The following is a 13,019-nucleotide window of genomic DNA, read 5'->3' as shown; positions in this document are numbered from 1 at the left end:
CCCATTTAATCATAACTGATTTCACCTCTTCGTCTTTCGTCTCCCATTCCCCCAGACAGTCTTCTGATTTTCTTAAACAATGAACAAACCGAAATGGCAGCCATCCTTTTGGAATTTGCACTGCTTCAAAGTTTGCAAATGCAGTTCTGTGCGCACACTGGGGCAAAGTCTGCCTCAAAATACATAAAATAACATAGAAAAATGTGCAAGAACGTAAGCTGAGTCTGCTGGATTGGGTGAACGGAAAACCGTTTTGCAAAAAATGTGCGCTTTAGAGGGGAAATTGTATACACAAATGTGTATATTGGGAAGATATTGCACCGAAATGCTGATGAATGACCCGGTGGCTCTGAACTACAAAACCCATGCTCGCCCCTCCTGTACATAGATATTTCTGCAACACACGTAGGAGGCAGGGACATGCAGTGACATTATGCATATTTAAAAAGGCAAAGAATAGAAGCAGGTTGAGGCTCTGAAAGACAGAGATACAGCAGTTTGGAGAAAACCTGAGACAGAGAGAAAAGAGCTCTGGAAAATTAGAAGCATCCAAATGATCATTCCGACTAAGCATTAGGAAGAATTTTCTGACGGCAAGAGCTGACCAACAGTGGAAGCTTGGAAGATAGTGGATTCTCCTTCATTGGAGGTTTCCAACCAGAGACTGGATAGCCATCTGTCAGGGATTCTTTAGCTGTGATTCCTGCATTGTTGGACCCGTTACGACCTCCCAACTCTATGATTCTGTCTTGGGGTGCCTGTCTGGAGATTTGATGGGAACCAGGCAGAGGGCCTTCTCGGTAGTGGTGCCCACCCTGTGGAACACCCTCCCATCAGATGTCAAAGAAATAAACAACTATCTGACCTATATTTTTTTTATTTATTTATTTATTTGTTTATTTCAAAGCACATAAACTGGAATATGTTTTTTAAAGACCTTGAGGCGGTGTACAATGGGGGGGGGGAGTACAATTAAAACGAAAATGCATCCTAAATGCAGTCTAAAAATACTTAGGAGCAAACAAGAACAAATAAAAGATTCGAACCCACAAAACAGGGGCTGATTCAATGGGTGATATAATTGTACCCCGCTCATCTGACTGGGCTGCCTGAGCAAAAAGATAAATCTGTATATGCCTTATGCTCACCTTTTATATTGGTAAATAAAAGCACATTACAGAAATGCCTTCAGCCATCTTTCTTTCCCAAGGGAACGGAGGCCTGATAAACAGAGCCCGGGGATCTTGTCAAATTGAGAAATGCACAGCAGTATGCTCTGGTTTAAATTTTGTTATATATAAAAAAATTGTAGGAAACATGAGATCTGCTGCCTTGGAGGATGCTGGTCTCTCGCTTGAACCCGGCCCCGGAATAACTTTATGCTGACATGCAGAAGGAGTGGTCCTATCGCAGCAAAACTGCAAAGCATCACGAGAGCTGTCCACGCTTTTGCCCACTGGTACAGGCTTACTGTCACCACGCAGGCATCCTCCTCGCCATTGTTATTTGACCTTCTGAAAGAGAACTAATCGCTGCTGACATTTTGTGATTGTAATGACAGCTGCAGGCAGAGACTGTATCATAATTGCAGCCTAGGAGCCTTAAAACATTCACTCGGCTTCGATTTCTAGGTTGTGTTCCATTAGTCCCGGGGCCTTCATGTCACAAAGCCATTAAATCATTGTTTTCACTTGACAGTATCATCTTTAGCCAACCCTGCAGTGAGGGGAGAGCGGTTGGGATTACAGTGTTTCTTAAAACTCGCGGCGAGGGCAATTGGCTGTTCTGAGCAATCCGGCTCAAGGAGAGTCATCCCAAGGCCAGGCTCCTGCCAACCCTCTGTCGGCCAAAAGAAGGAACGCTCCAGAAGTGCTTAAGTTTTCTGTACAGTGGTACCTCGGGTTAAGTACTTAATTCATTTTGGAGGTCCGTTCTTAACCTGAAGCACCACTTTAGCTAATGGGGCCTCCTGCTGCCGCCACGCTGCCGGAGCACGATTTCTGTTCTTATCCTGAAGCAAAGTTCTTAACCCAAGGTACTATTTCTGGGTTAGCGGAGTCTGTAACCTGAAGCGTATGTAACCTGAAGCGTATATAACCTGAGGTACCACTGTATTGTATTAGTTTATGTTTGTTTTTCTTACTTTTCTTACTTTATTGTTTATATTCATCTGTATCGTCTTTTGTACTATATGTTATGTATATTTATCTATGTGAAAATTAATAAAGATTTTCTAAAAAAATAATTTAAAAAATACAACAGTGGTTTGCAGAAGGTCACAGCTCAGAGACAGAAGAGGGAGCAAAGCTGGAAGATAATGGGAGAAGGGGAGGAGGGAGAAGCAGAGCCGGAACAGCTGGCTGACACATTATCATTAGAGAGCATTCCAGATCCCCCTTCCCCCAGAACCTGGTGGGCAGTGAAAGTAGGAGAGCAGAGAGCTAAGAGGCAATTGGCCTTAAGCAGCCACTGTAAGGCAGGTAGTGTTGTTGACGAGTGAGAAGGGAAGGGGGGGAGATTACTCGGAGCAACGCCCTTACTCCAAGAGACTCAATTTCTCGACTTTAAGAAAGCCGACTTCATAAAACTTAGGGAAGTGCTTGGTGAGATCCCATGGACAGTAATACTAAAAGGAAAGGGAGTTCATGATGGCTGGGAGTTTGTTAAGAGGGAGATAGTAAAAGCACAACTTCAGGCAATACCAATGAGACGGAAACATGGAAGGTGCCTAAAGAAGCCAGGGTGGCTATCTAAAGAACTTTTAACTGAGTTAAGATTAAAAAAGGATGTGTACAAAAAATGGAAAAGGGGGGAAACCACCAAAGAGGAATTCAAACAAATAGCCAGCACGTGTAGACACAAAGTCAGAAAAGCTAAAGCACAGAATGAACTCAGGCTTGCTAGAGAGGTTAAAAGCAACAAAAAAGGCTTTTATGGGTATGTTCGTAGCAAAAGGAAGAACAAAGAAACAGTGGGGTCACTCAGAGGAGAAGATGGTGAAATGCAAACAGGGGACACAGAAAGGGCTGAACTCCTCAATGCCTTCTTTGCCTCAGTCTTCTCCGATAAAGAAAACAATGCCCGACCTGAAGAATTTGGAGCAAATGATTCAGCAGAGGAAACACAGCCCAGAATAACTAAGGAGATAGTACAAGAATACTTGGCTAGTCTAGATGTATTCAAGTCTCCAGGGCCAGACGAACTGCATCCAAGAGTATTAAAAGAACTGGCAGATGTGATCTCAGAACCACTGGCAGTCATCTTTGAGAATTCCTGGAGAACAGGCGAAGTCCCGGCAGACTGGAGGAGGGCAAATGTTGTCCCTATTTTCAAAAAGGGGAAAAGAGAGGACCCAAATAATTACCGCCCAGTCAGTCTGACATCAATACCAGGGAAGATTCTGGAGCAGATCATTAAGCAAACAGTCTGTGAGCACCTAGAAAGGAATGCTGTGATCACCAATAGTCAGCATGGATTTCTGAAAAATAAGTCATGTCAGACTAACCTGATCTCGTTTTTTGACAGAATTACAAGCCTGGTAGATGAAGGGAACGCAGTGGATGTAGCCTACCTTGATTTCAGCAAGGCATTTGACAAGGTGCCCCATGATATTCTTGTAAAGAAGCTGGTAAAATGCGGTCTTGACTATGCTACCACTCAGTGGATTTGTAACTGGCTGACTGACCGAACCCAAAGGGTGCTCATCAATGGTTCCTCTTCATCCTGGAGAAGAGTGACTAGTGGGGTCCCACAGGGTTCTGTCTTGGGCCCGGTCTTATTCAACATCTTTATCAACGACTTGGATGATGGACTCAAGGGCATCCTGATCAAATTTGCAGATGACACCAAACTGGGAGGGGTGGCTAACACCCCAGAGGACAGGATCACACTTCAAAACGACCTTGACAGATTAGAGAACTGGGCCAAAACAAACAAGATGAATTTTAACAGGGAGAAATGTAGAGTATTGCACTTGGGCAAAAAAAATGAGAGGCACAAATACAAGATGGGTGACACCTGGCTTGAGAGCACTACATGTGAAAAGGATCTAGGAGTCTTGGTTGACCACAAACTTGACATGAGCCAACAGTGTGACGCGGCAGCTAAAAAAGCCAATGCAATTCTGGGCTGCATCAATAGGAGTATAGCATCTAGATCAAGGGAAGTAATAGTGCCACTGTATTCTGCTCTGGTCAGACCTCACCTGGAGTACTGTGTCCAGTTCTGGGCACCACAGTTCAAGAAGGACATTGACAAACTGGAACGTGTCCAGAGGAGGGCAACCAAAATGGTCAAAGGCCTGGAAACGATGCCTTATGAGGAACGGCTAAGGGAGCTGGGCATGTTTAGCCTGGAGAAGAGGAGGTTAAGGGGTGATATGATAGCCATGTTCAAATATATAAAAGGATGTCACATAGAGGAGGGAGAAAGGTTGTTTTCTGCTGCTCCAGAGAAGCGGACACGGAGCAATGGATCCAAACTACAAGAAAGAAGATTCCACCTAAACATTAGGAAGAACTTCCTGACAGTAAGAGCTGTTCGACAGTGGAATTTGCTGCCAAGGAGTGTGGTGGAGTCTTCTTCTTTGGAGGTCTTTAAGCAGAGGCTTGACAACCATATGTCAGGAGTGCTCTGATGGTGTTTCCTGCTTGGCAGGGGGTTGGACTCGATGGCCCTTGTGGTCTCTTCCAACTCTATGATTCTATGATTCTATGATTCTTTCTAAGCCCCTCTCTGTGCATATTGCATAAAAGACTTTGGTAAGGAGCTTTCCCTGTCTTTCTATCTCTGGTAGCTGGCTGTGGGTGGGTGGGTGGTGGTAGGGTTCCCTGACGCCTGACACCACCCTACCTGGTCCCATGATCATTGTCCACCCCAGGGCTAGACCCACTTGTGCTTCAGTAAAGCTCATGTGGGGCTGCCTTTGCAGAAGAGCATCGGGGAACTTCAGCTGTTTCAAAATGCAGCTGCCAAACTTGTGGCTGGAACCAAACAGATGGAGCCTATCGCTCTGCATATTCTCTCACCTGCCTCGACTACCAATTTACTCCTGAGTGGAAGTCCTTATCTTTAAGGACCTAAATTCTGTACCTCGAAATTGCTTTCTGAACGCAAGACTTTCTGTCTGAAACAGACAGAGCCTTGGGGACTCCTTACCCCTCGGCTGTGTGACTGGTGCTCTTGTGTATCAGCCATGGTGACTGCAGGCCTGGGATGAAGCAAGAATTTACTAAATGACTGGCATGCAGCATAAATGCACTTATTTTGCTTTGTACCCTGAACTGGTTCTGGGAAAGGAACGGATTTGGATCACTTAAGGGAAAGCACTCCACAAGATCTCTCTCCTTTGAAAAAACGCACTTGGCTGCATTTTGGCTACACGCCAATGCAAAAGATCATTTTCCCACAGCTGAAAACCAACAGTAATAACAACATTTCCATCCCAACTTTCCCCCGAAGAGCTCAAGGTGGCATACACAGATATCCCACCTGTCTCCATTTTATTCTCACAACCACCCTAGAGTCATACAGTTGCAGTGTTGGAAAACTTGTCATGTGCGCCACAGTAGACTTCAAATATTTTGTTGTGGGGCAAGCTTAGCAGCTGCGCTAAACAGGCAAGAAAAAAACCACATCGGAAAATGCAAGTGTACATTAAAACCGAGCCTAACCCATCAGCATTAAGGGGCCACTCGGAAAGGCTGATTCACAAAGCCATCATGCCGGGAGCATGACAAAAGCAAGCCAGAGGTCATTTGGCAGAAAATGTCGGGAAGCCATTGGAAATGGTCAGGAAAACAAACAGACCCAAGACGTGCGTTACATACCCTTGGCTAAGGAGTCCCCCATTTCTCGTTTTTCATAGATAACTGTCATGGCTAACTGCTATGGCTGGCTGCTTGATGACACCGAAGGACAAAGCCATCCTCTAGAAATAGCTCTGATGATGCTTTAAAAATGAGCTCATTTTTCCAGGCCACTTCTGAACTTTGCCCACAGACAACGGCGGGCTTTAATTACACAGAGCAAATGGCCAAGTGTTAGGGAAGTGTGTTCCAGTTGTGCAGTGAAAAGCCAAAACAGCCTTGATCCCGGGGATGGTTCAGTTGTCAACAACTTCAGACATTACTCTCTCCCTGTCTTAAAGTCTGGGAAACATAACAAGCGGCCTTTGACAGAGATTGAAACATATGGGAATATAATGATCTCCGTATGCCTCTGATTGTGGGTTTGATGCTGCTGAAGACAAACCCTTTGAGCATATAGTACCTGCACCACACCAACTTAAACTTGCTCTCTGACCCAGAATATACTGAGAAACGAAGTTCACCCTAGACAACTAGGGCTCCAAATCATTCTCCTTGGCACCCTAGCCAAATTGAATCTCCCAATCTGGTGAACCGGGTTCGTGTCCCCGCTCCTCCACATGCAGCTGCTGGGTGACCTTGGGCTAGTCACACTTCTCTCTGAAGTCTCTCAGCCCCATTCACCTCACAGAGTGTTTGTTGTGGGGGAGGAAGGGAAAGGAGAATGTTAGCTCCTTTGAGACTCCTTCGGGTAGTGATAAAGCGGGATATCAAATCCAAACTCCTCTTCTTCTTCTTCTTCTTCTTCTTCTTCTTCTTCTTCTTCTTCTTCTTTCCAGACCCTCTGGCAGCTAAACTCAGCCTTACAAATGGGCTTACAAAAATTACTAGCCTTCCCCCCCTTACTAGCCCCCTTTTTTTACTTCTTTTCAACAAGTACCTGTTAATTCCAACTGAAATCAAGATACACTGTGCCCATAGCATTCCCCTGATCCACCAAACCTGTAACTCTATAAAAAAAAATTTAAAAAAATGAGATTGGTCTGGCATGACTCGTTTTTGAGAAATCCATGCTGGGTCTTAGTAATCACAGCATCTTCTCTAAATGCTCACAGGCGGAATATTTAATTATCTGTTCTAGGACCTTTCCTGATATCGAAATCATGTGGTTGAGTCTTCTCCCCCTTTTTGAAGATGGGGACAACATTTGTGTTAAGTTGTTGGTGAACATATCAGACGACACAGCGATTCTTCAAACAGCTCTTGTTTATTTACAGGCCAGAACAGAACTGAACTGAAGGGTTCAGCCAGCCTGCTTACCATATAGAGCTCCACTAGAACGCAACAGTAACCATTTTCTGTAACTATCCAATCACTGAACGTCACTTTCGATCCCTTATTTGCATATGTGGATCTGAACTATCTACAGTATCCCCTTGCTGGCCCAGGGTGAGAACTTCAGTACATAACAATTTGCATGCCTCCAGTTTGCAGGGACCTTACCTGTTCTCCAAGAATTCTCAGAGGCTCAGCAGTTTTATTTTCAAGATCTTTTCTAATAATAATATCTGCTCTGACTGGTAATTTTAATGCATATATTGTGCAAACTGATTAAAGGCTTTGAAAATTCAGCAGTATATAAATCCTTTAAGTAAATAAACGAAACAGCATGCAATAAAATGTCTGCCAAAGCCTCTAAGGTCGTTCCTTGGAAGTCAAACAGCTTAGTTCCCATTTTGGCTCCCGAATGTCGCAAACCCGGAAGTGATTGTTCCAGTTTGTGAACTATTTTTGCAAGCCGAACGTCTCACAGGGCTTCTGATTGGCTGCAGGAGCTTCCTGCAGCCAATCAGAAGCTGTGCTTTGGTTTTCGAACATTTTGGAAGTCGAATGGACTTCTGAAACGGATTCTGTTCGACTTCCAAGGTACAGCTGCACTGTTGTTCTGACTAAGAAATAGTAGGCTAAAGAGCCCTTTGTCCTCTTAGCACATGCGGGAATGAGCCACGGCTACTGACCCCACAGCCCCCACTTAATTCAAAGCCTGCCAACTGAGGGATCTAACTACAGGTGCAGAAATTACGCCAGTCAACAAAAATGGCTCCATTTTCTTCCTGGATAGATGTAGTTACCCATCTCATTACCCATCTTCTTTCTGTATAGCACACAATTACCCAGCGGGGTCTGATTACAAGCGCAGAGCAGGCTTGAAGCATCCATGATGCTCCAAATTGAAAAGAACAGAAATGTTTTGAGTGTGTCCAAAAAAGAAAAAGAGAGAGAGAGAAAAAAAAGAGAGAGGAAAAAGTCACCTTTCTTTACTTGGAAGAAGTCAACAAGCCGGCTCCTGGGTATCGCAGACAAGCTTGCCATGGCAATTAACTCTCTGAACGGATAAAAAGGGGACTAATATCCCTCTGTGCCGGCTCACTAAGGAATCAAACCAGACCTTTTAACACAGAGCTTCGAACACTCAGGTAATCAAAAAGCCTGTCTGGGGACGCAACGTTCCTTGATTTTCAATGAATCAGAGCTGGCTGCCTAATGCACGCCCATCTCTGGAGAGCAGAAGCCGGGATTCTAAAACCAAAATGGGTCATTTCACAGTCCTTAAATGAATACTAACAGGGCTCTGCTGGGCCATTTGGGGACAGATGCGGAAGAGAGGGGGGCGAGAACTGACTGCATTCAGCAAGCACTTTCAAGAGTAGGCTAGAGGCGCTGTACTCTAAAAACCGAGTTAAACATGGAGGGGAAATGTTGGGGCTAGGCCAGCACTGTGGGTGGCCGACCCCAAACTCTCACCTGAGTTTCTGAGAGAACGCAGGCTCTCTGAGGGGCACAAATCGTCCTGTTCCATTAATCAGCCAGAAAAAGAGGTTCCTGGTATCTATATATGAAAGAACAACTATCAATTGCTTCGGATGCCTTGTAAAGAGGTATTTTTAAGCCCAGGATTTCCCCGCCATATAAAATCAGACCCTGTTTTTATCTATACGGATCCCCCTAATTTCACCTTTATTTGCTTTTATAGCACTCTTTTAATTGGCCTTCCATTGTTGTTGTTGGTATTCAAGTATTTATCGGCCACCTTTTTGCGTGCAGCCCTCACAAGGAGGCACCTTTATTCAGATGGGAAATATTACAATACATTAGAAGCAACAAATCCTAAGAGGCTCAGAAAGCAGCAACACAAAAGCACTGTTATGGAAAGGCAGCCTGGAACAGGTACATTTTGGAAGGCCTGTTTGAGGACATGTGCAGTTAGGTTGGAAGGGAATTCCGCAGCAGTGGAGCCACCACCAAAAAGCCTCCCCCCTCACACACACCCCTAGCTTATCTTACTGGAAGCAAGATCACAGGGGCGAAGGTAGCACTTTAGTTAAACTTGAAAGCCATTTAGATAAACCTTTAAAACTCAGGCCCAGGGGCCTCTTCAGGTCGCTTTGCCCAGGATTCAGAACCTCGCAACCAGTGCTACCTGCTGTAATAATCATGTCTCAAATGTAATAATAATAATATACTAATTTATTATTTATACCCCACCCATCCGGCTGGGTTTCCCCAGTCATCATCATCGACTTTTATTGCGCTAGCTATAGGCCATGGCATCATTTTGAAAAATAACAAAAGGAAAAACAGCAATAACCATAAAAATCATCAGGCACCACACATACAATATAAACCATGGTCACAACTACTAAGATTGTTTGTTGCATAAAATAGAACAGCAGAAGATTCTCTAGTAAAATGTGCCAAATTAAATATCTGAATCCCCTTTGCAGTTGACCGCTATTTTGGGTTTCCCCAGTCACTCTGGGCAGCTCCCAACAAATTAAAAACAGAATAAAACATCAATTATTTAAAAACTTCCCTAAACAGATGTCTTCTAAAAGTCAGGTAGTTGTTTATTTCCTTGACATCTGATGGGAGGGCGTTCCACAGGGTGGGCGCCACCACCGAGAAGGCCCTCTGCCTGGTTCCCGTAACATCACATCTTGCAGTGAGTGAACCGCCAGAAGGCCCTCAGAGCTGGACCTCAGTGTGCGGTTTCTATGGCTTAATGAGGTCCACCACCTACTTTTTAATGTCACAAGCAAAGAACATACTAAGAGAGCACTATACTTACCAGTGGGAGCTGTCCAAGACCATAGAGGGTGAGTTTCCTCGGATCGAGGTAAAGAGGGTCCCCAAAATCTTGATAGGGCTTCCAGCTGGGAGTAAAGTAGCCTTGTTGCGTGAGCTGTTTGATTCTCCGATGGTAGTTCTCCCGGAAGACCTGCTCTCTCGTGACATCCCAGCAGTTGTAGATGGTGTTGCTTCGAGCTTGGACCTTGAGGCCTTTCTGGCTGGGGATGGGCAGAGGCCGGATCACGACAAAGTAACGGGGGTCTGACTTTGGGTGCATAGGCATATTGACGGTGTTTTAGAGCCACCTCGCTTCCTAGGAAAAACCACTCCTTTAACCGGGCCTCTGAACCTTCGTTTCGGTTACTATAACGGTACCCTTTCTCACTCGTACCTCACACCACAAACAGCGCCTGGAAGGATAAAATGCAGCTTCAAAAGGTAAAGGCTGCAGATTTGGGGGGGGGGGTTTAGTCACTCGCAAGTAGGAAATAACAACAAACGCACCTCTGCCTTCAATTCACATCAAACTAGGACCATGATTCCACTAAACAAGTCGGGCTGCTGCAAGGAACTCAGGTATAAACATCTCTGTGCCCTGGGAACCCAAAGAAAGGTAACTAATTGAAAAGGCAAGGCAGATTTGACAGCCTCGTCTTTGTCCAGGGCTGACTGACAGCAACTGCCCGCAATTAAAATGCCAGCAAGGCTGCACGATTCCCCTTCAGATCCAACTAAGAACTGCCACCAGTCTCAAACCACTTGGCTCATCATTTCTCTTAAGAACTTGCTAAACACAGGCCCTGGAGTGGGTGGGTGTAGCCTCACCCCAACACAAATCCAGTCCTTCCTGAGGCCACTCTATTGCCCTACTGACCAGTCTTCCTACTGCTAAAGACAACCAGATCTCAGCTCAAATTATCCTCTTTTCTTTTTAAATAGATTCTAACCCCTAAGTTTTCCCTACCAACAACCCCACTGATTCCCCCTTTTTTTCTAGAGTGCTAACTCGAGGCCCAAATACACCCCACCTTTTAAAAACAGGACAAGATTCTAGTCCCTAAGACTTCTCGACCATTTGCTGTTTGAGATTCCCAAAGCCAGTCGCCAGCTGGCATCACCCCCTCTTTACTATAAAGACCCCCCCTGAACTTGAGACTTCTTTCCCAGCCCCCTCCTCTCTTTCAGAAAGCCCTAACTGGGACGACCCTTCTCACTGAATGGATTATTTACAACCAAGCTCAGTCCCAGAGAGGGCGGTTTCATGAAGTGAAACACACCCTTCAAAGACCCTAACCCTCCTCCCGGACCCCACAATCCCTCCCCCACCCCGGAACAACCCCCCGACGTCGCTTTCAAGGCCTTCCCCCCATCTAGAACTTGAGCGCCTTCTCAGCCCCAGCTGGAACCCTCATAGTGGGGAGGGAGCGAGGAGGAAAAGGCGTCGCCTGTTGCCCTTGGCAACCGCTTGGGAACGCTCCGGCGCCGGCTGGGAATGGTCGCTCGTCGCTTTCCGTAGCCATGGCAGCGGCGGCTGGCCGAAGCTGTTTCCGCCCTTACAATTTTGCCCTCACTTTAATGAATGAGATGGGCTATCCTATCGCTCGGTAGGATCGCATCCTAAATGAACTGAGAATCCCGCGTGGTAGAATGGAAACAAGAACTTTCTGTTCATAACTATCTCTCCCCCGTTCGTTGTAATTTCTTTTAAATGACTTCATATGGTTTATTTTAATTACGTATTGGTGAAAATAGAAGGCTCCGTGGAAGCATGGGCGTAGCCAGGATTTTTGTTGGAGTCTTTGGGGGGGGGGGCAGAACCTCAATTTGCTATGTATTTTTCTGAATTTTATTGATTTAGGGGGGCATCTGCCCCTCCCTGCCCCCTACTTGGCTACGCCCATGCGTGGAAGTGGATATACGTGTAGATCATGGGTAGGCAAACTAAGGCCCAGGGGCCGGATCCGGCCCAATCGCCTTCTAAATCTGGCCCGTGGACGGTCCGGGAATCAGCGGGTTTTTACATGAGTAGAATGTGTCCTTTTATTCAAAATGCATCTCTGGGTTATTTGTGGGGCATAGGAATTTGTTCATTTCCCCCCTCCAAAATATAGTCCGCCCCCCCCCAAGGTCTGAGGAACAGTAGACCGGCCCCCTGCTGAAAAAGTTGCTTCCTTTGGTACAGTTGCAAAGTTCCTTCTTTGGCAGTTCAGTGAGATCTGCTGCTTGAGACAGTGGTGCTTATTGGGGCGTACCCAAAATAGTAAGCCAGACTTTGGCTTTCACAGAAATTTTCCTCAAGCCAAGCGGTGCTTGTATTCGTTTAAAGGTGGAGATTGGGGGAGAAGAACCTCTTTTACCTTTTTTCGAGTCCTCTAACTCGAAAATATGGGTGGGGAAAAAGTTTTCTCTCTCCCTCCTAAGGCTAGATCTTGTGGACGTTTAGTGAAGCTGAATGTTGGCAGATTCAGGACAGATAAAAAGAAAGTTCTCCTTCACACAGAACATAGTTAAACTATGGAACTCACTGCCACAGGACAGGAGGCACTGGTGGCCACCACCTTGGATGGCTTTACAAGAGGAGAGGAGAGGAGAAAGCTCCATGGGAGCAATTTTTTTAAAATGAAAAAGTTCAATAAGCTACTTGTACGTTTGAGCCTCTTTTCTCCTCAGTATATGGAGTTGGGTATGGGGGGGGCAGGTAGAATCTGGAGGTCTGTGGGCTTGTTAACAAACTTGAGCTGAACTGGGTAAAAGGTAAAGGGACTCCTGACCATTAGGTCCAGTCGTGGCCGACTCTGGGGTTGCGGCGCTCATCTCGATTTATTGGCCGAGGGAGCCGGCGTACAGCTTCCGGGTCATGTGACCAGCATGACTAAGCCGCTTCTGGCGAACCAGAACAGCGCACGGAAATGCTGTTTACCTTCCCGCCAGAACGGTACCTATTTATCTACTTGCACTTTGACGTGCTTTCAAACTGCTAGGTTGGCAGGAAGAGGGACTGAGCAACGGGAGCTCACCCCGTCGCGGGGATTCGAACTGCTCACTTTCCGAACGACAAGCCCTAGGCTCTGTGGTTTAACC

The 13,019-nt window shown here is 45.8% G+C and overlaps 1 protein-coding gene across 3 annotated transcripts in view; it reads right to left on the bottom strand.

Moving 5' to 3' along the window:
- Positions 1-11,265, bottom strand: part of CCDC60 (coiled-coil domain containing 60) — a 59,375-nt gene extending 48,110 nt beyond the window's left edge. For 2 of the 3 annotated variants that reach the window (XM_053369827.1, XM_053369828.1), the window contains exon 1: positions 9,937-11,265. In XM_053369827.1, coding sequence (XP_053225802.1) covers positions 9,937-10,221 — 285 coding nt within the window. In that variant the 5' untranslated portion in view covers positions 10,222-11,265. The remainder of the gene's footprint in view (positions 1-9,936) is intronic. The other variant, XM_053369829.1, reaches the window with a different exon arrangement.
- Positions 11,266-13,019: the final 1,754 nt, after the last annotated feature.

The sequence above is a fragment of the Podarcis raffonei genome, chromosome 16 (genome assembly GCF_027172205.1).
Source record: "Podarcis raffonei isolate rPodRaf1 chromosome 16, rPodRaf1.pri, whole genome shotgun sequence".
Classification (NCBI taxonomy): Eukaryota; Metazoa; Chordata; class Lepidosauria; order Squamata; family Lacertidae; genus Podarcis; species Podarcis raffonei.
The sequence above is the reverse complement of the archived record's forward strand: the minus strand, read 5'-3'. Positions and strand labels throughout refer to the sequence as shown.